Raw genomic sequence first — 14907 nt, forward strand, 5'->3', positions numbered from 1 at the left:
ATTATGCTCTTCTTTACTAAATGAAGAACAAACATGTTTTAACCAACAATGCAGCAGATGCAGACAAACCTACAATTCATGTAAAAGTGAGACTTCTTGTTTGTTCACAAGCTTTGTTCTAATACTATTTTTCCATACTGCAAACGCCAGGTATTGTCACTGGGTTCATTGTCACAATTTTTTTAACATATATATATATATATATATATATATTTTACTCTTGACTAAATTCTTGGACGCCTTTTTTTTTTTTTACTTGAGTAAAAATATGTACTCTGCCTTTTTTTGGGGGGGGGTAGCCACCTCAGCAAATAACTATGTTACTAAAGTTGAGCATTGTAGATAAATGTATTGGTTCAGTTACGAAATGGTAAAATTTCGCATTTAAGTTATCAACCGTTCGACCAGTTAAGTAAATATTTACTACCACTCGGCTGACGTAAAGCCGCTCCACCCAGCGGAACTGATGTGGCGAACACGTCACACAACACGGACTTGTTTTGGTGTAACCCATAACATCTTCGCGGTGCTGCAACTTTCCTCCTAGAGACATGTGTACATCAAAACGTAAAACTTCCTGTAGTTTAATCGCTCTCGGTGTAAGTACTGTTGCTAGTCGTATATCGTAAAAATTGTTTTGACTTCCGTATCAAGCTGTTAGAAGCGGTTTAGCTGCTCTCCTTAGCATTAGCTCGGAGCTAGCTTGTCAACAAACTTTCAACTCTTCTTCTACCGAGTGAAGCATTTGGCTTTTTGTGATCCTTCAAACGATTTAGCCACACATTGATGATGAAATTTGTAGGAACTTTACTGTTATTAATTATTTAGCGCCGTTTTGATTTCTCGGATTAAAGTTAGTCGCTTAAATTTCAATGATATTTCAGCTAATGAACACGTTGCTGTGGCTTTAAGAGGACAGTGAACGCTTATGGACCCGTGTGTCACATGTCTAACGGTCTCCGAGCCAAACACAGAGTTTTCCATTACCAGATATATCCGTATTGGTTGGTGATTGACAGTAAAAATAAAGTTTACAATCAGGTATAGCTGGAGAAACTATGCTAAAGTAAGAGTAGCACAACTTTCATTAGTAAATCTAATGAATTACTTAAGTGTAAAAAAGTACTTGGTAGAGAAGGTTCTCTAGTACTGAGTATTTGAGCATAATATCTGATTGATTACTTAAGAATTATGCATTTCAATAGACAAAAATATTACATTATGTGCAAATTCTGGTGTTTTTAAAGACTAAAATGAGGAAAAAAACAAACAAATAACCAGAGACGGGTACCCAAAAATTTTATTCAACTAAGAGTTCAGCATATTTTTGACTGAAATAAAAGTAAAAAGTAGCCATCCAAGAAATTTCTCAAGAGTAAAAACTATTTGGTAAAAAGTCGACTGAAGTACTGAGTAACAAGTATCAAAACCTCAGTAATTTAATATTTAAAAATTATATAACCATGTGGACTTAAATATGGTTATGTGGAAATTTTGGAATTTAAGGATCAAAATGAAAATAATTTAATATATATGTAACATATTTACAAAGTAATAAAATCAGGCAACTATTAAATGTTTGTAGGTTATAAGCATAAGAGGGGAAGGAAATCATAAGGTCCTGTATCGTTTACATGGTCCTTTTAAAAATAATCTAAAATTGCATGTCAAAGGTTACATAATTTGCTTTACTTTTTATTTTTTCTTGTTTTTACTTTTTGTTTGTTCAAAAAAAGTAAATAGTTTACATGTAACACAGTCATAGTGTTTGATTAGTTTTAACATGTATGCTGTTGTTTTTTCTGAGGCTAGAGATTGTTAATTTTTTAATTTAAATGTTTAATTTTTCTGTGTCTTTGTGTGACTTTCTTCAGGATACAGAAGACGGACTCTCCTGAAATCCTCCTCGCTGTTTCTCCATCATGAGTGGCTCAAAGCCGGACATCCTTTGGTCTCCTCACCACCCCGACCGCTACGTCATCTGCGACTCTGAGCTGGGCCTGTACAGCATCGGACCTGTGGGCAGCACCGAAACAAAACCCGGCACTCTCTCCCTCTCTGAGGAAACTGCTGCTACATTACTAGCCATAAACTCTGACACTCCATACATGAAATGTGTGGCCTGGTACCCAAAACATGAGCCTGAATGTTTGCTGGCTGTGGGACAAGCTAACGGCAGAGTTGTGCTCACCAGTTTGGGCCAGAACCACAACTCTACGTGTAAAGAGCTGGTGGGGAAAGAGTTTGTGCCCAAGCATGCCCGGCAGTGCAACACGTTAGCCTGGAACCCGGTGGACAGCAACCTACTAGCAGCTGGTCTGGATAAGCACCGTGCAGACTTCTCTGTCCTCATATGGGATATTAGCAGTAAATTTGCCCCAGAAACCAGCATAGCAGCTGAGAAAATCCGCCTCTCGTCTGTTGATCTGGACTCCAGCACGGTGGTGACCAAGCCGCTGTATGAGCTGGGCCAAAACGACGCCTGCCTGTCCCTCTGCTGGCTGCTTCGAGACACGAAGCTGCTCTTGGCTGGCATGCACAGAAACCTCGCAATATTTGACCTGAGGAACACGAGCCAGAAAACGTTTGTGAACACTAAGGCCATCCAGGGGGTGACGGTCGATCCACACTTTCCCGACCGTGTGGCGTCCTTCTTCGAAGGTCAGGTGGCCATTTGGGACCTGAGGAAGTTTGAAAAGCCGGTTCTGACCCTCACAGAGCAGCCAAAGCCTCTCACTAAGGTACAGTTAGACGTTTTCTCTGTTTTATTGATTTATTCAAACAGGAAGCTCTTCAAGATTAACAACCTTTTAATTTTTTAAGGAAATGTAGCAAATAAGGCTTAACGTTACAAGAGAAAAGTTTGACATGATCATCAAACTGAATAAACAAAACAAAAAAAGTAAACATAAAGGTACAAGGTCCAGTTTAAGAACAGCAGTGGCGCTCGTCAGTTATAAAAGTCTTTAAAAGAGATTCACGCTGCTGTTTGTTTTTCTACTTTATACCAGAGTGCAAAAATAAAAAAAATCCAGTTTCAGTTCAGAAAAAAGTTATGAGTAATAAATAAATCATAAAAAGATTCACATATTTTTTTTATCACTGTCTGAAGTGAGAGAAGATAAAACTTCTCTTGTTTTAGGTCAGGGAGAATTACCAAAAATTATTTCTATTTGCTAAATGTCAGAGAATTTAGTGTGACATTTTTTTGTAACTTTTTTTTAATTGTGTTTAAGCTTTTAATTTGAGCAGAAAACGTTTTTTACTGTAACATAAATTGTCTGGATTGTTTGAATGTAATTAATATTTATTTTTCCGAATTTCTCAGTGGCGTTTTGATCTGTGTAATTTAAATAAAGATTGTCTTATATTTTATACGTTAAACAATGTAATTAAAACGGGATGTTTAAATTTTTTTCTGTTAAATCAGTATTTTGTTCTCTGACTAACCAAGCATGTGTGAGAGAGATGTTTCAAAACAATATTTTACATTAATAACTGTAATAAATTATGTTAAACGTTGCGTACTTCCCAAATAAGGACGACTTTACTGATGAACATGCAGGTTTAATAACAATAAACCCTTAAATTCACTGTAAGAGCTGGAAATGCATATATTAAAAAAGTCTATGCCAAAATAACCAAACTTAGAAAAGTTTACGTTTGCAACTTAAAATACTATCTAAAATCAACTTTAGTTTTAGCACGTAATGAAAAATGCATGTTTAAAACATGTTCTTATTTACATCATGCACACCTTGTGTCGCTATCAGAGGGGCTGCTAAAAACAAGATGTTGTTGTCAAACTGCCGTTTAACACATAACGAATACATAACTTCAAAATAAAAACATCAAACATAAAACCAGAAGTTATTCTTTCATAAAACTAAGTAAAGGCGATAAGACCCAAAAGGGGATACAAGCAAATAAAAAACTTGATTTAGTAATATTTACATTATATAATCATACATTTAAAACTGTCTTTATTACTTAAATGTAGTTGTGCACTGATGCCATTTTCCTTAATTTTGGGACATCGTTGATTGGCTGATACTTGCATGTGAAGTTGATCTTATCCACCTCGGCAAAGGTTTAAATATCAACCACTGTTCTGTTTGCTGTTTTTGTATATTTAGCAACATTTCAGACACAAAAAACTTGGCATCAGCCAAAATTGGAATCGGCAGGTTGGTAATCAGCAATAGACATTAAAACTGTAATCGGTACACTCCTACTTCATTTGTATTGTTTTTATCTCCAAAGTGTGGTGCTGGAAAAGTTTGAAAACTTACCTTAAAAGTGCTTGTAAAGTGCTTGACCTTTTCTGTGGCAGAAATGGATGGTAAATAAAGATTGTTTATTAACATCAGAATAGTTTAAGTTTTCCAACCAACACTTATATGTTTAAAAATGACAAATATCTGCCGATACAGATGTTTCTACAGATTTATTGAGTCCATTTTATATTGTTGATCCCAGTTTTCCTCTCTTACCACCAGGTGGCGTGGTGTCCGACTCGCACTGGCCTTCTGGCGACGCTGACACGCGACAGCAACATCATCCGCCTGTACGACATGCAGCACACTCCCACCCCCATCGGCGACGAGACGGAGCCCACCATCATCGAGCGAAGCGTGCAGCCCTGCGACAGCCAGATCGGCAGCTTCGCCTGGCACCCCTCCTCCCAAAACCGCATGGTGGTGGTCTCCGCCGCCAACCGGGTCATGACCGACTTCACCGTGTTTGAGCGCATCTCTCTGGCCTGGAGCTCCACGGCGTCGCTCATGTGGGCCTGCGGCCGACACCTGTACAGCTGCGTCGAGGACGAGGCCGAAGGGACGGAAGGCGCAGCCGAGAAAGACATCGCCACCAAGATGAGGGAGCGAGCTCAGTCCAGGTACGGACACGACACCGTCCAGGTTTGGAGGAACCACCTGCTGGCCGGAGGGAGCGACCCACAGCTCAGGTCTTTATGGTTCGATCTGTTCTATATCCTTCCACAATGAAACCTTTCGTACCTGTGACAGGATTTCCTCCTTAACACCAGCCAAGCCCGGTCGAAGCCTTAGCTAGGTGTTTTTAATTAAGAAAATGTTTAAAGTTGACAGGAAATTTGAAAATACAACTAGGCAATTATGTGTTATTGGAAGTCATTATTAACAACATCTAAGCATCAACTAGAATCAAAAACAAACATAAAAAAATAAAATAAACAAGAAATACTTAGCCTGGTGGGGATGCAAGTAAAGCCTGGTGGCCCGCCAGGCTTGTAATACGATGGGGGAAACCCTGCAGGGTGAATACCAACAGTGTGCAGATTACCGTTTTGTGAAAAACGTTTTTTTGTTTTGTTTTTATCAAGTAACTAATTATAGGCCTTTTGTAATAAGCAATAAATATATTAATTACATGATAAATTAAAATAAGCTCAATAATTTCCTTTAGCATGATCTATCGTTTTTCTTTTTCTACCAAAAACTGGATGATGAAAGTCTTCAGTCTGGTGTTTTGGTTAAAATTTATTTAGTTATTTATAAACTAACAGCAGTGTTTTAAAGTCTGTCCTCTACAGTGTAGGGACTGTAGAACTGGGGTGATGTGCTCCGTCTTCCTGGTTTTAGTCAGAACACCAGCAGCAGCGTTCTGGAGGATTGAATAGATCTGCCATTATGGATCTTATGTGTTCATTCTCAATACCAGTATTGGGATCAATAGACATATTAATATTGAGTCAGTTCGTTTTTTATCAAAACTGGAACATTTGTTATATTTCCTATTCAAGTATCACATATGAAGCAGTGTTCAGAGGACGCGGAGCTAAAACTGCAAGGAAACAAACAGTTTGTGGTTTATTCCGGCATCAAGAACATTGTGAAGTCGAGCTCAGGTAAGAAAACAAATCATCGACCTGAAACATCCATCTGGGTTGTTATTGCCACTCCTCTTTAATTCTCTGTTTTCCTGAAGGCACGACGGAGAGCCGCAGGTGCTGGAGCGGCTCTGACCGGCAGACAGACGTAACCCGCTTCCAGAGCGACGAGCGCTGCCTCGCCCTGCGGCTCTGCGGATGGATCAGCCGCGGTCCGGACATCGACGTGGAAACCTTCCTGCGGTCTCTGGAGCAGGAACGCGAGTGGGAGCGAGCGGCGGCCATCGCTCTCTTCAACCTGGATATCCGCCGCGCCATCCAGATCCTCAGCAGGGGAGCCGTCACCGAAAAAGGTGAGCAGAGCATCGAGGCTGAATGAACCCTCAAGGCCAGAACATTTCTGTATTACAGAATAAACTGTCTGCCAGAGGAAATATAACTCCAAATAAGGTCTTAAATTTCCTGTAATGATATGAATTCTGCTTGTAAAGACCTGGAACACTAAATTTATCCAGCATAGAGATTGTGAAAATGAAAACAAAATTTAGGAATCATACAAGCTGGATGATAGTCAAATATATTTCCATTTTAAGCCAGTAGGTGGCGGCAAACTCAACTTAAATGTGTAAAGTACAAGAAGCACTTTAGTAAAGAGTTTCCCTCATAACTGATATTTTCAGCTTTTAACTTAAATCTCACGACAACATGCTTAGTTAAATATATTACTTAACGACTGAATAATTATCAAAAATCTGTAATTAAAGCCACGTTTTGATATTCATGTGCCTGTTCGATATGCTGTACTAAAGTGCCAACAAATAAATTATATTAAATAGACAAACTGGTTACAAACTAACTTTAAAATACTATCCAAGTGGATAAAATGCAGATAAGGTACCAAAAGAACGACACAACAAATATGGGATATTAATCGAATATGCTTGCAGTTGAATTACACTTTACCAAAAGTAAAGTTACTTAACTTTATACACTTTAATATCCTATTTTCAATACAAAAGCCTTAATATGGTATTCAGTGCAGCTTCTACTCTTCTAGGAAGTCTGTCTATGCAGTTTAGGAGTTTATTTCTGGAAATATTTGACTGCTCTTCTTTGTGCTCTATTCATTAAACTCTGTATTTTGTGTTTAATGTGCTTTATAATGGATTTATTGCTTGTATTAGAGATATTCTCCCCAAAGTCTGAGCTGGGGAAAATCACTCATTTTGATTCCAAATGTGTTATGAATACAGGCTGTAAATTAAGTTAAAAACCAAACAGAATATTTAAATAAAATAAAATAAAATAAAGTTCATAGGGAGAATAAAGCAGAATGTGGCGGCCGGAGTCATGTTTTCACAGCACACAGTGCGTTCACGGTGCTGCTGTTTACACATGTGTGAGGAAAAATTTCCCTAATGTAGGTGAAGAATTTTCTGCTGTGTTTCCTGTTCACGACTGATGGAGTCGTTCTTTGGATAAGGTGTGTCAACAGAGCCGCTGCTTTATTTCCTACTGAATGTGTTGATTCCTCTGCACACACAAGAGAAAATATGTTTAACCTGACAAACTTATGTAATAACCCGTTGAAAAAACACCATGTAATCTGCAGATTAGCAATGTTTTTATTATCTTTTGTTTAGTTGGATTAATCGTGATTAATCGATTGTTCAGATAATCCTCAACTAATTTAGTAATTGATTAATCACTAACTGGAGTATACATATTTAAAAAAGTTATTTCCTGAATAAATATAACACATTCAGAGCAGTAATTAAACCAAATCTGTTCAAAATGTATAAATATTCCTGGATAACTTTACACCAAGCAGAACATAGTTATACTGCCACCTGCAGGTGGGAGGTAGCATCACCTCACCCCAATGTTTTTGACTATTTTTGCTGAAAAATTCTAATAAACTCACATTTATACATTATAAACTGTATTGTTCTGTTTTGCTTTTATCTCATTGTAATTGTTCAGCACTCTGTTTGAAAACACTTTATAAAAGCATTATTATTACTATTATTAGCATGCAAAAGTGTGGGAATTTGCTGATTATTGCATGAATTTTGGCGATTGTGGATTCTCGAAAAACTGGAGGGACTAATTGATGCAATATGGCAGTATAGAGATAAAAACTGGTTTGATTTGACTCATAAAATAATATTTAAAAGCTCTAGAGACCAGAGGAGCACATATAAAGCTGTGCGGCCGGATTTGGACCTCGGGCCTTGAGTTTGACCCCTGTTCTAGACAAACAAACTGAAGTATAAATAAAGGTTTATATCAGATGTTTCCAGAGGCTTCTCTCCTTAACAACAGGCCATGAACGACTCTATCAATAGTTTCGTGTTACTTACAGGCGACCTGAACCTGAACGTTGTTGCCATGGCGCTGTCGGGCTACACCGACGAGAAGTCGTCCCTGTGGAGGGAGATGTGCAGCTCTCTGAGGCTGCAGCTGAAGAATCCCTACCTCTGTGTCATGTTCGCCTTCCTCACCAGTGAGCCTGGAGCCTACGACGGCGTGCTGGTAAATATCTGCGCCGTCGACTTTTAGTGAGCCAGTTAGTCGATACAGAAAAGCCAAGACAGTGGCCCTTTTGTTCTGAGTCCGTAAAGAGGTTTATTTATACTTAACACAGTAATAAATTGGCTGGTATTACTTCAGTGGTTTTATGTGGAAAAACTTCAGGTGCACAGGAAGAGACTTGTTTTCCATTTCCACTGTTGGCTTTATTAGTCATAAAACTGTTGTGTAAAGGAGAAACTGCAGCCCAGGCCAGAATCCATGTTTGTTTTCCCTTTCAGCTGAAAATTCTCTCAAACCTTTTCTTGGTAAAACCGCGTAATGAGATAAGACGATCCAGGGAGTCATTTCCAAGCCGGGCTGGTTGGATTTTTACAGAAATGATGAGCTGCTGTGGATGTTTGCCTTCAGAAATGTTTCCAGATCAGGCTGACCCTGCAATGTCACTGTTCAGGCTCAAAGTCTAAAACACAAGCACGAGTTCCCATGCAGTCTTAAAAAAACTGCATATTTACTTTTTCTGGTCTGATAAAATGATAAGGAACACAAAAAAATTCTACTTAATGATTTTATTTCTTATATTTATTATCAAAAGAAACATTATCAAATTTATTCCAGGTAAAAAAAAATTTTTAAAAACTTACAGCAGTGCTGTCCAAGGGCCAAAATCCCCAGGCTGAAAGTATTAAGGGTCCAACATTTCATTTAAAAACACTAAAAATATTGTTGTTAATTTTTTCTCTTTTACCTGCACAACAATAAAAAAAAAACATAGAATATTTTACGTTTGCCTAAATGTTTAATAATTTTCTAATTTTCTTTTTTTAAGTCTGTGAAATGTTTTTAGGTTTATTCCCAGCAATAAAAACAAGAATCCTCTTCCATGACCTCTGCTGTATTTAACAGAGGTCATGCTAAATACAGCAGAGGTCATGCTAAATACAGCAGAGGTCATGCTAAATACAGCATGACCTCAGTAATAATTTTTTGATCATTACTGAATTTAATTTATTTTTTTACTCAAAAATAATTACGTTTTTGAGTAAAAAGTTCCTGGACATTAGTGACGTGGCTTAATATTTAAAATTGTCACACTTTAATCAAATCTGATAAAAGTTCCACCTTTCATTGGTTGAAATAAATATTAAAATACTTAATTTATTTCTATTTATTTTTAATAATCACCTGAACAGTTAGTGTTAAATGTTCTTGAAAAAAGCTTGAAGAACAGTTTAAAAAGGAGCTTATCTTGGCATTTTAAAATGAAAATAGTTAATAGAAATAACACAATTACAAAATAACAAAATTAGGCAAAAATATATTTTGCTTTCAATATAAAGTTTATGAAACAAAAACTGCAGGTGTGTGTCTGTCTGGGGAATTTTTTTGTTTTTCATTCAGTTGCTGGAGAATCCATAAATTTTACTCAAGTAGAAATATAAAGTACAGAGTAGTAAAAATATTTTTTTTCCAAAAAGTTACTCAGCTAAATGCAAGTAGTTTCTCGTCACCTCTGCCCTGGTAGAGAAGCATTATGTTGCATTTCCTTTGTTTCTGTTTCAGTATGAGAGCAAAGTTGCCGTCCGGGACAGAGTCGCCTTCGCCTGCATGTTCCTCAGCGATGCTCAGGTAATCAGAGCGAAGCTTCCTGCAGCACATCGAGGCGCCGAGTGTCACATGCAATGAAGCGGCTTCATCTGAGTCTGCTGCTGTTTTCTCTGCAGCTGCCGCGTTACATCGACAAACTGACCACCGAGATGAAGGAGGCAGGAAACCTGGAGGGAATCCTGCTGACCGGACTCACCAAAGATGGCGTCGATCTGATGGAGAGCTATGTGGACCGGACCGGGGACGTTCAGACCGCCAGCTTCTGCATGCTAAAGGTACTCTGATGAACACTAGCATTTTCTCTTCCATATGTTTCTTTTGCTAGCTTACATAGCTACTATGGAACGTGATTATGTTTCACTTGATTAATCATCAGAATATCCAACAGATTATTTTATTTCTAAAATAGTCATTTATAATAGCCGTAGCTGATATATAGTTAGTAGCTTCCAGCTAAAAACAAGCGAATCATAACATTTTCTCTAGAAAGTTTCATCATCTTGCAAAGAAATTACTTACAGTAAAAGTGAGAGGGGAAAAACCCCCTAAATTTTGTGTACTAAACCTGCAAATCTACTTATTCCGATAAAGCGACACTAAAACATCAAAGTGTTATTTAATTGTTACTTTAGTTTTCTTGTTCTAACATGCCATTGGTACTGAAGCACTCACCCACAGCCACACCTTTATAGAGCAACATGTTGCTACCATGAGGCTGTCTGTTGCTCTGCTAACTGCTCTAAAATGAAAAGGTCAAAGGGCGCTTTCACACCTGATCTGTGCTGTCAGGGCTCCCCTGGCGACGTGTTGAAAGACCCTCGGGTCCAGTGCTGGATCGAAAACTACCGCAACCTGCTGGACGCCTGGAGGTTCTGGCACAAACGAGCCGAGTTTGACATCCTCAGAGGCAAACTGGACCCCAGCTCCAAACCACTAGCTCAGGTAACGACGTTCATTTCTGCTGCAGAGCCTTTAAACCCAACAAAATGTAAACCCAGGCAGCCGGTGAGCATGAAGCTGTTGGTTTTATACTCATTATGCCTTTAGTCCTACGCAAGGTTACAACTATCGATTAATTTAATAATCGATTCTTCTGTCCATTAATTGGATTTAAAAAATTGCTACATTCTGTTGATTTTTCATTTAACCACCTTTAATAAAATATGATTACACATTAAAAATGCAATTTAATAAATTTTTTAAGTAAATAAACATTTTATTGCCTAAAATGCAATAACATGGCATCCATTTTGTAAATACTTGATAATTTGTAGAAAATGATGCAATTAATCAACTTAAAAAAATACTTCTAACATCAACATGTGAAAAGCTCAGACATTTCTGCTTATCAATGCAGTGTAGGGCTGATCTGGGGAATAATTTTTGCATTAACCAATTAATAACTGGATAACAAAAACTTAAAGGAGATTGTTTTTAAGAATTTGAACCAGGTTTCTTTCATTTGGATCCCCATTAGTTGCAGTTTCCTGCATCTACACATAAAACATGAACAACAAAAAATACATAACATAGATAAATTCAGAAATAAAAATAACTGCAAAAATAAATACAAAACATACTGGGTGGAACATACATATATTTTTAGTATATTTTTGACCTAATTCTTGCTCTAAGTGTGTTGTTCTTTCAGCAAATGACCTTTTTGAAGTCTATGTACTCCAGTTAACGATTACTATATTAGTTGACTTCCAGAAAACTTCAAAACAGCTGAAACACTGAGTTCCTATGAGTTCCTGTTCTGAGTTGCCTTTGATTAGTAGTAAGTGATGATGAAATCGATTTTTGAAGTCATTGTCAACTAATTTATTAATCGATTAATCGTTAACTGAAGTATACAATCTCAATAAAGGCCATTTGGTGAAAAAATCCAACAAATTCAGAGCAGGAATTAAGTTAAAACTTCACAAAAAATATGTATTTTTCATTGAAGGTAAAACACATTTGTCTGTAAATATGTTTTAGCCAAAATTAGTTAATCTGAAATACTGGTTCAGATTAACTAAGGAACACTAAGGGATTGAATTTTAGTCAATTAAATGATTATTTTCTTATTAAAAAATTAATTGAACTATTTCTAATATAGTATTTTAAAAAAAGGTTAAATAGAAAATTTGTTGAATGTGCCATTTTTAAATCCGATTAATCAAATATTCTTTAGTTGCAGCCCTAGTAGAAAGTGGAATATTGATCAACATATTTCATGTTGACAAATTGTGATGTTTATTGCTTTTTCACACTCGGTGTCTCTATGATGTTTCTATGATATAAAGCAATTGAAATAATCGATTAATCATTTCAGTCCCGGTCCTGTGTTTTGCTCTCTGCAGGTGTTTGTGAGCTGTAATTTCTGCGGGAAGTCCATCTCCTACAGCTGCTCTGCGATGCCTCATCAGGGCCGGGGCTTCAGCCAGTACGGGGTCAGCGGGTCACCCACCAAATCAAAAGTCACCAGCTGTCCTGGCTGCAGGAAGCCTCTGCCGCGCTGCGCACTCTGCCTCATGAACATGGGCACACCTGTTTCCAGTTGCTCAGGTAGGATCAGTCGAACGTGGAGCAGAAGCTGCTGTAATGCTTGACTTAAGGAGGAATGACTGGACTTTGGTCGCCGTTTAAAACCCGTTAGCACCTGGACATTTACTGCTGTGACATCACTCCTAACAGCTCTGATAGTCTGATTTAAATGTTGAATCTTTTGGATTCAGGAACTGGAAAGTCGGATGAGAAAATGGACTTAACAAGGGAGAACAAACTCGCCCAGTTCAACAACTGGTTCACCTGGTGTCACAACTGTCGACATGGTGGCCATGCCGGTCACATGCTGAGCTGGTTCAGGTGGGAGACATTTTGAAAATTATTTTCATGTTTTTGAAATTCACATGTAACACCCAAAAATTGTATTCAAGTTAGGGATTCACTTATGATATCAATACAGATATCAGAGGTTCAGTATCGACTGATACCGATCCGATACAGAAAGACAGAGCTGAATCGAAAGTTTCTTTTTTTTAAATACAGACATAAATTTACTTAATTTAAAATTTCTTTGATAATTCTGCACCAGTTCTGCACCAATAGCTTCACAAACTTGGTCAAACACGTGAAAACAAGTCCAGACTTCGAGTTATGAAGCAGATATTCTGACTTCTTCCAAACAAAATAATTCAAGTTGAGAGACACGACTTAAAGTATAATGCAGTTTTTCTTTCATATAGTGTAATGTGTTTCTAATATTGTATAATGGTTTAAATTAAAAATTGGCAGATTGTGCAGTTTTTAAGAATTTGATTAACCGTCAGAATAATCGATTGATAGATTGTTAGGTGCAGCTGGGGATGGGAACCGAGGACCGGTTCTCAGGAGTTCAGTTACTTAGAATCATTATCACTTCCTGTAACTTGTGATGTATTGAACACGCTACGTATTCTGCGCTAGAGAATAACCAAGATGGTGTCGCGGCAGAGACGCTCGAAAATACGTATTACACACAAAGAAAGATGATTGTTGGGCCGGTTGCTCAAAACTTTAATCACAATAAAAGGATTTTAGCATCTCCTGCTATGAATGTTCCAGTTAGCATCAAACTCTTCCACTTCCTGGTTATTGTGTTAATATTAGCTCCATTCTGACCAAATAATCTCCAACATTTACAGTCATATTTAATAAATTAGAATATGGTTTCAGATGAGGCTCGTTTATTATGTTAAAAACAGAAACTGTTGATGTTCAGAATGTTGCATTTCGTGTTAAAGTGACAGGGAGATTTTATTGTTTAAGCAAGTTTTAATTTACGGTAGTTTGAATCGAACAAAGAAAATTAAAACTTGATGCATATGTTGAATTAAAGAGTTTATTACCTAACTCAATGAGGAATTGTCTCGATAAGCAAGATTGATAATGCAATCGTATCAAATTCAATTCAAATTCAACGATACTTTATTGATCCCAAAGAGAAATTAAGTACTGTCGATAAATTCTTATCAGTTCCCCTCCCTCGTTGCAGCCCTAACACATTACAGGTAACTGTGAATAAAAACGTGTCTATATGTGCTCCACAGAGACCACACAGAGTGCCCGGTGTCGGCCTGTGCGTGTAAATGCATGCAGCTGGACACCACAGGGAACCTGGTGCCGGTAGACAGCAGCTAAACGGGACACGCGTGTCGGAAACCGAAGCTAAACACGAACCGGGAGCCAACTGGTGCAGGCTGGCTGCTGCAGGCTGGCTGCTGCAGACTGGCTGCTGCGCCGGCACACCAGCGAGCGTCGGCGACGACCCGCTCTGAAGTGGCTGCTTGGATTGAAAGTTACACTGCAAAAACACAAAATCTTATCAAGTGTTTTTGTCTAGTTTCTTTTGCAAATATCCTAGTATGTTTGAAATAAAACCAAACTAATAAGTAACCTTTCAGCAAGAAATAGCAGCTCGTTTAAGTCAACAATTCCTTAAAACTGATGAAAAATCTTAGAATCTGCCAATGAAACTAATACTTTTTCAAAAATATTAAGGAATTATTGACTTAAAAAGCTCCTGTTTCTTGCTTAAAGTTACTTGTGAGTTAGTTTTGTCTTATTTCAAATCTACTAAGATATTTGCTCTTGAAACTAAACAAAAATATGAAAAATGTTTGTTGTTTGGAGTGATGCTGTTAAGCATTAGTCCAGGGAATGTTGCATCACACCAGAGGTCAATATGAAGAAGGGAATCAAAGTGTGGGTAAGGATTTGACTAACCATGTTAAAGTGAAAAGTAAAATACTAATTTACTGCTCTACTAATAAAAATCACTCTCAGGAGAATCACAAGAGGCTGTGCTGTTTCCAGCCTCTTCCAGTCTAACCTGGATCAGGATGCTGCTGTTTTTAACTATACAGTCAGAT

The 14907-nt window shown here is 37.6% G+C and overlaps 1 protein-coding gene across 1 annotated transcript; it reads left to right on the top strand.

The window, feature by feature from the left end:
• The first annotated feature begins 489 nt into the window (after positions 1-489).
• On the top strand, positions 490-14406 carry mios (meiosis regulator for oocyte development). Its single transcript, XM_005799460.2, has 12 exons — positions 490-599; positions 1875-2741; positions 4500-4989; positions 5789-5887; positions 5968-6222; positions 8235-8404; positions 9965-10030; positions 10126-10284; positions 10799-10951; positions 12358-12562; positions 12733-12862; positions 14086-14406. Exons 2-12 carry the CDS (start codon positions 1923-1925, stop codon positions 14174-14176), a joined length of 2637 nt encoding a protein of 878 aa, XP_005799517.1. The 5' UTR covers positions 490-599; positions 1875-1922; the 3' UTR covers positions 14177-14406.
• Positions 14407-14907: the final 501 nt, after the last annotated feature.

The sequence above is a fragment of the Xiphophorus maculatus genome, chromosome 3 (genome assembly GCF_002775205.1).
Source record: "Xiphophorus maculatus strain JP 163 A chromosome 3, X_maculatus-5.0-male, whole genome shotgun sequence".
Lineage (NCBI taxonomy): Eukaryota > Metazoa > Chordata > Actinopteri > Cyprinodontiformes > Poeciliidae > Xiphophorus > Xiphophorus maculatus.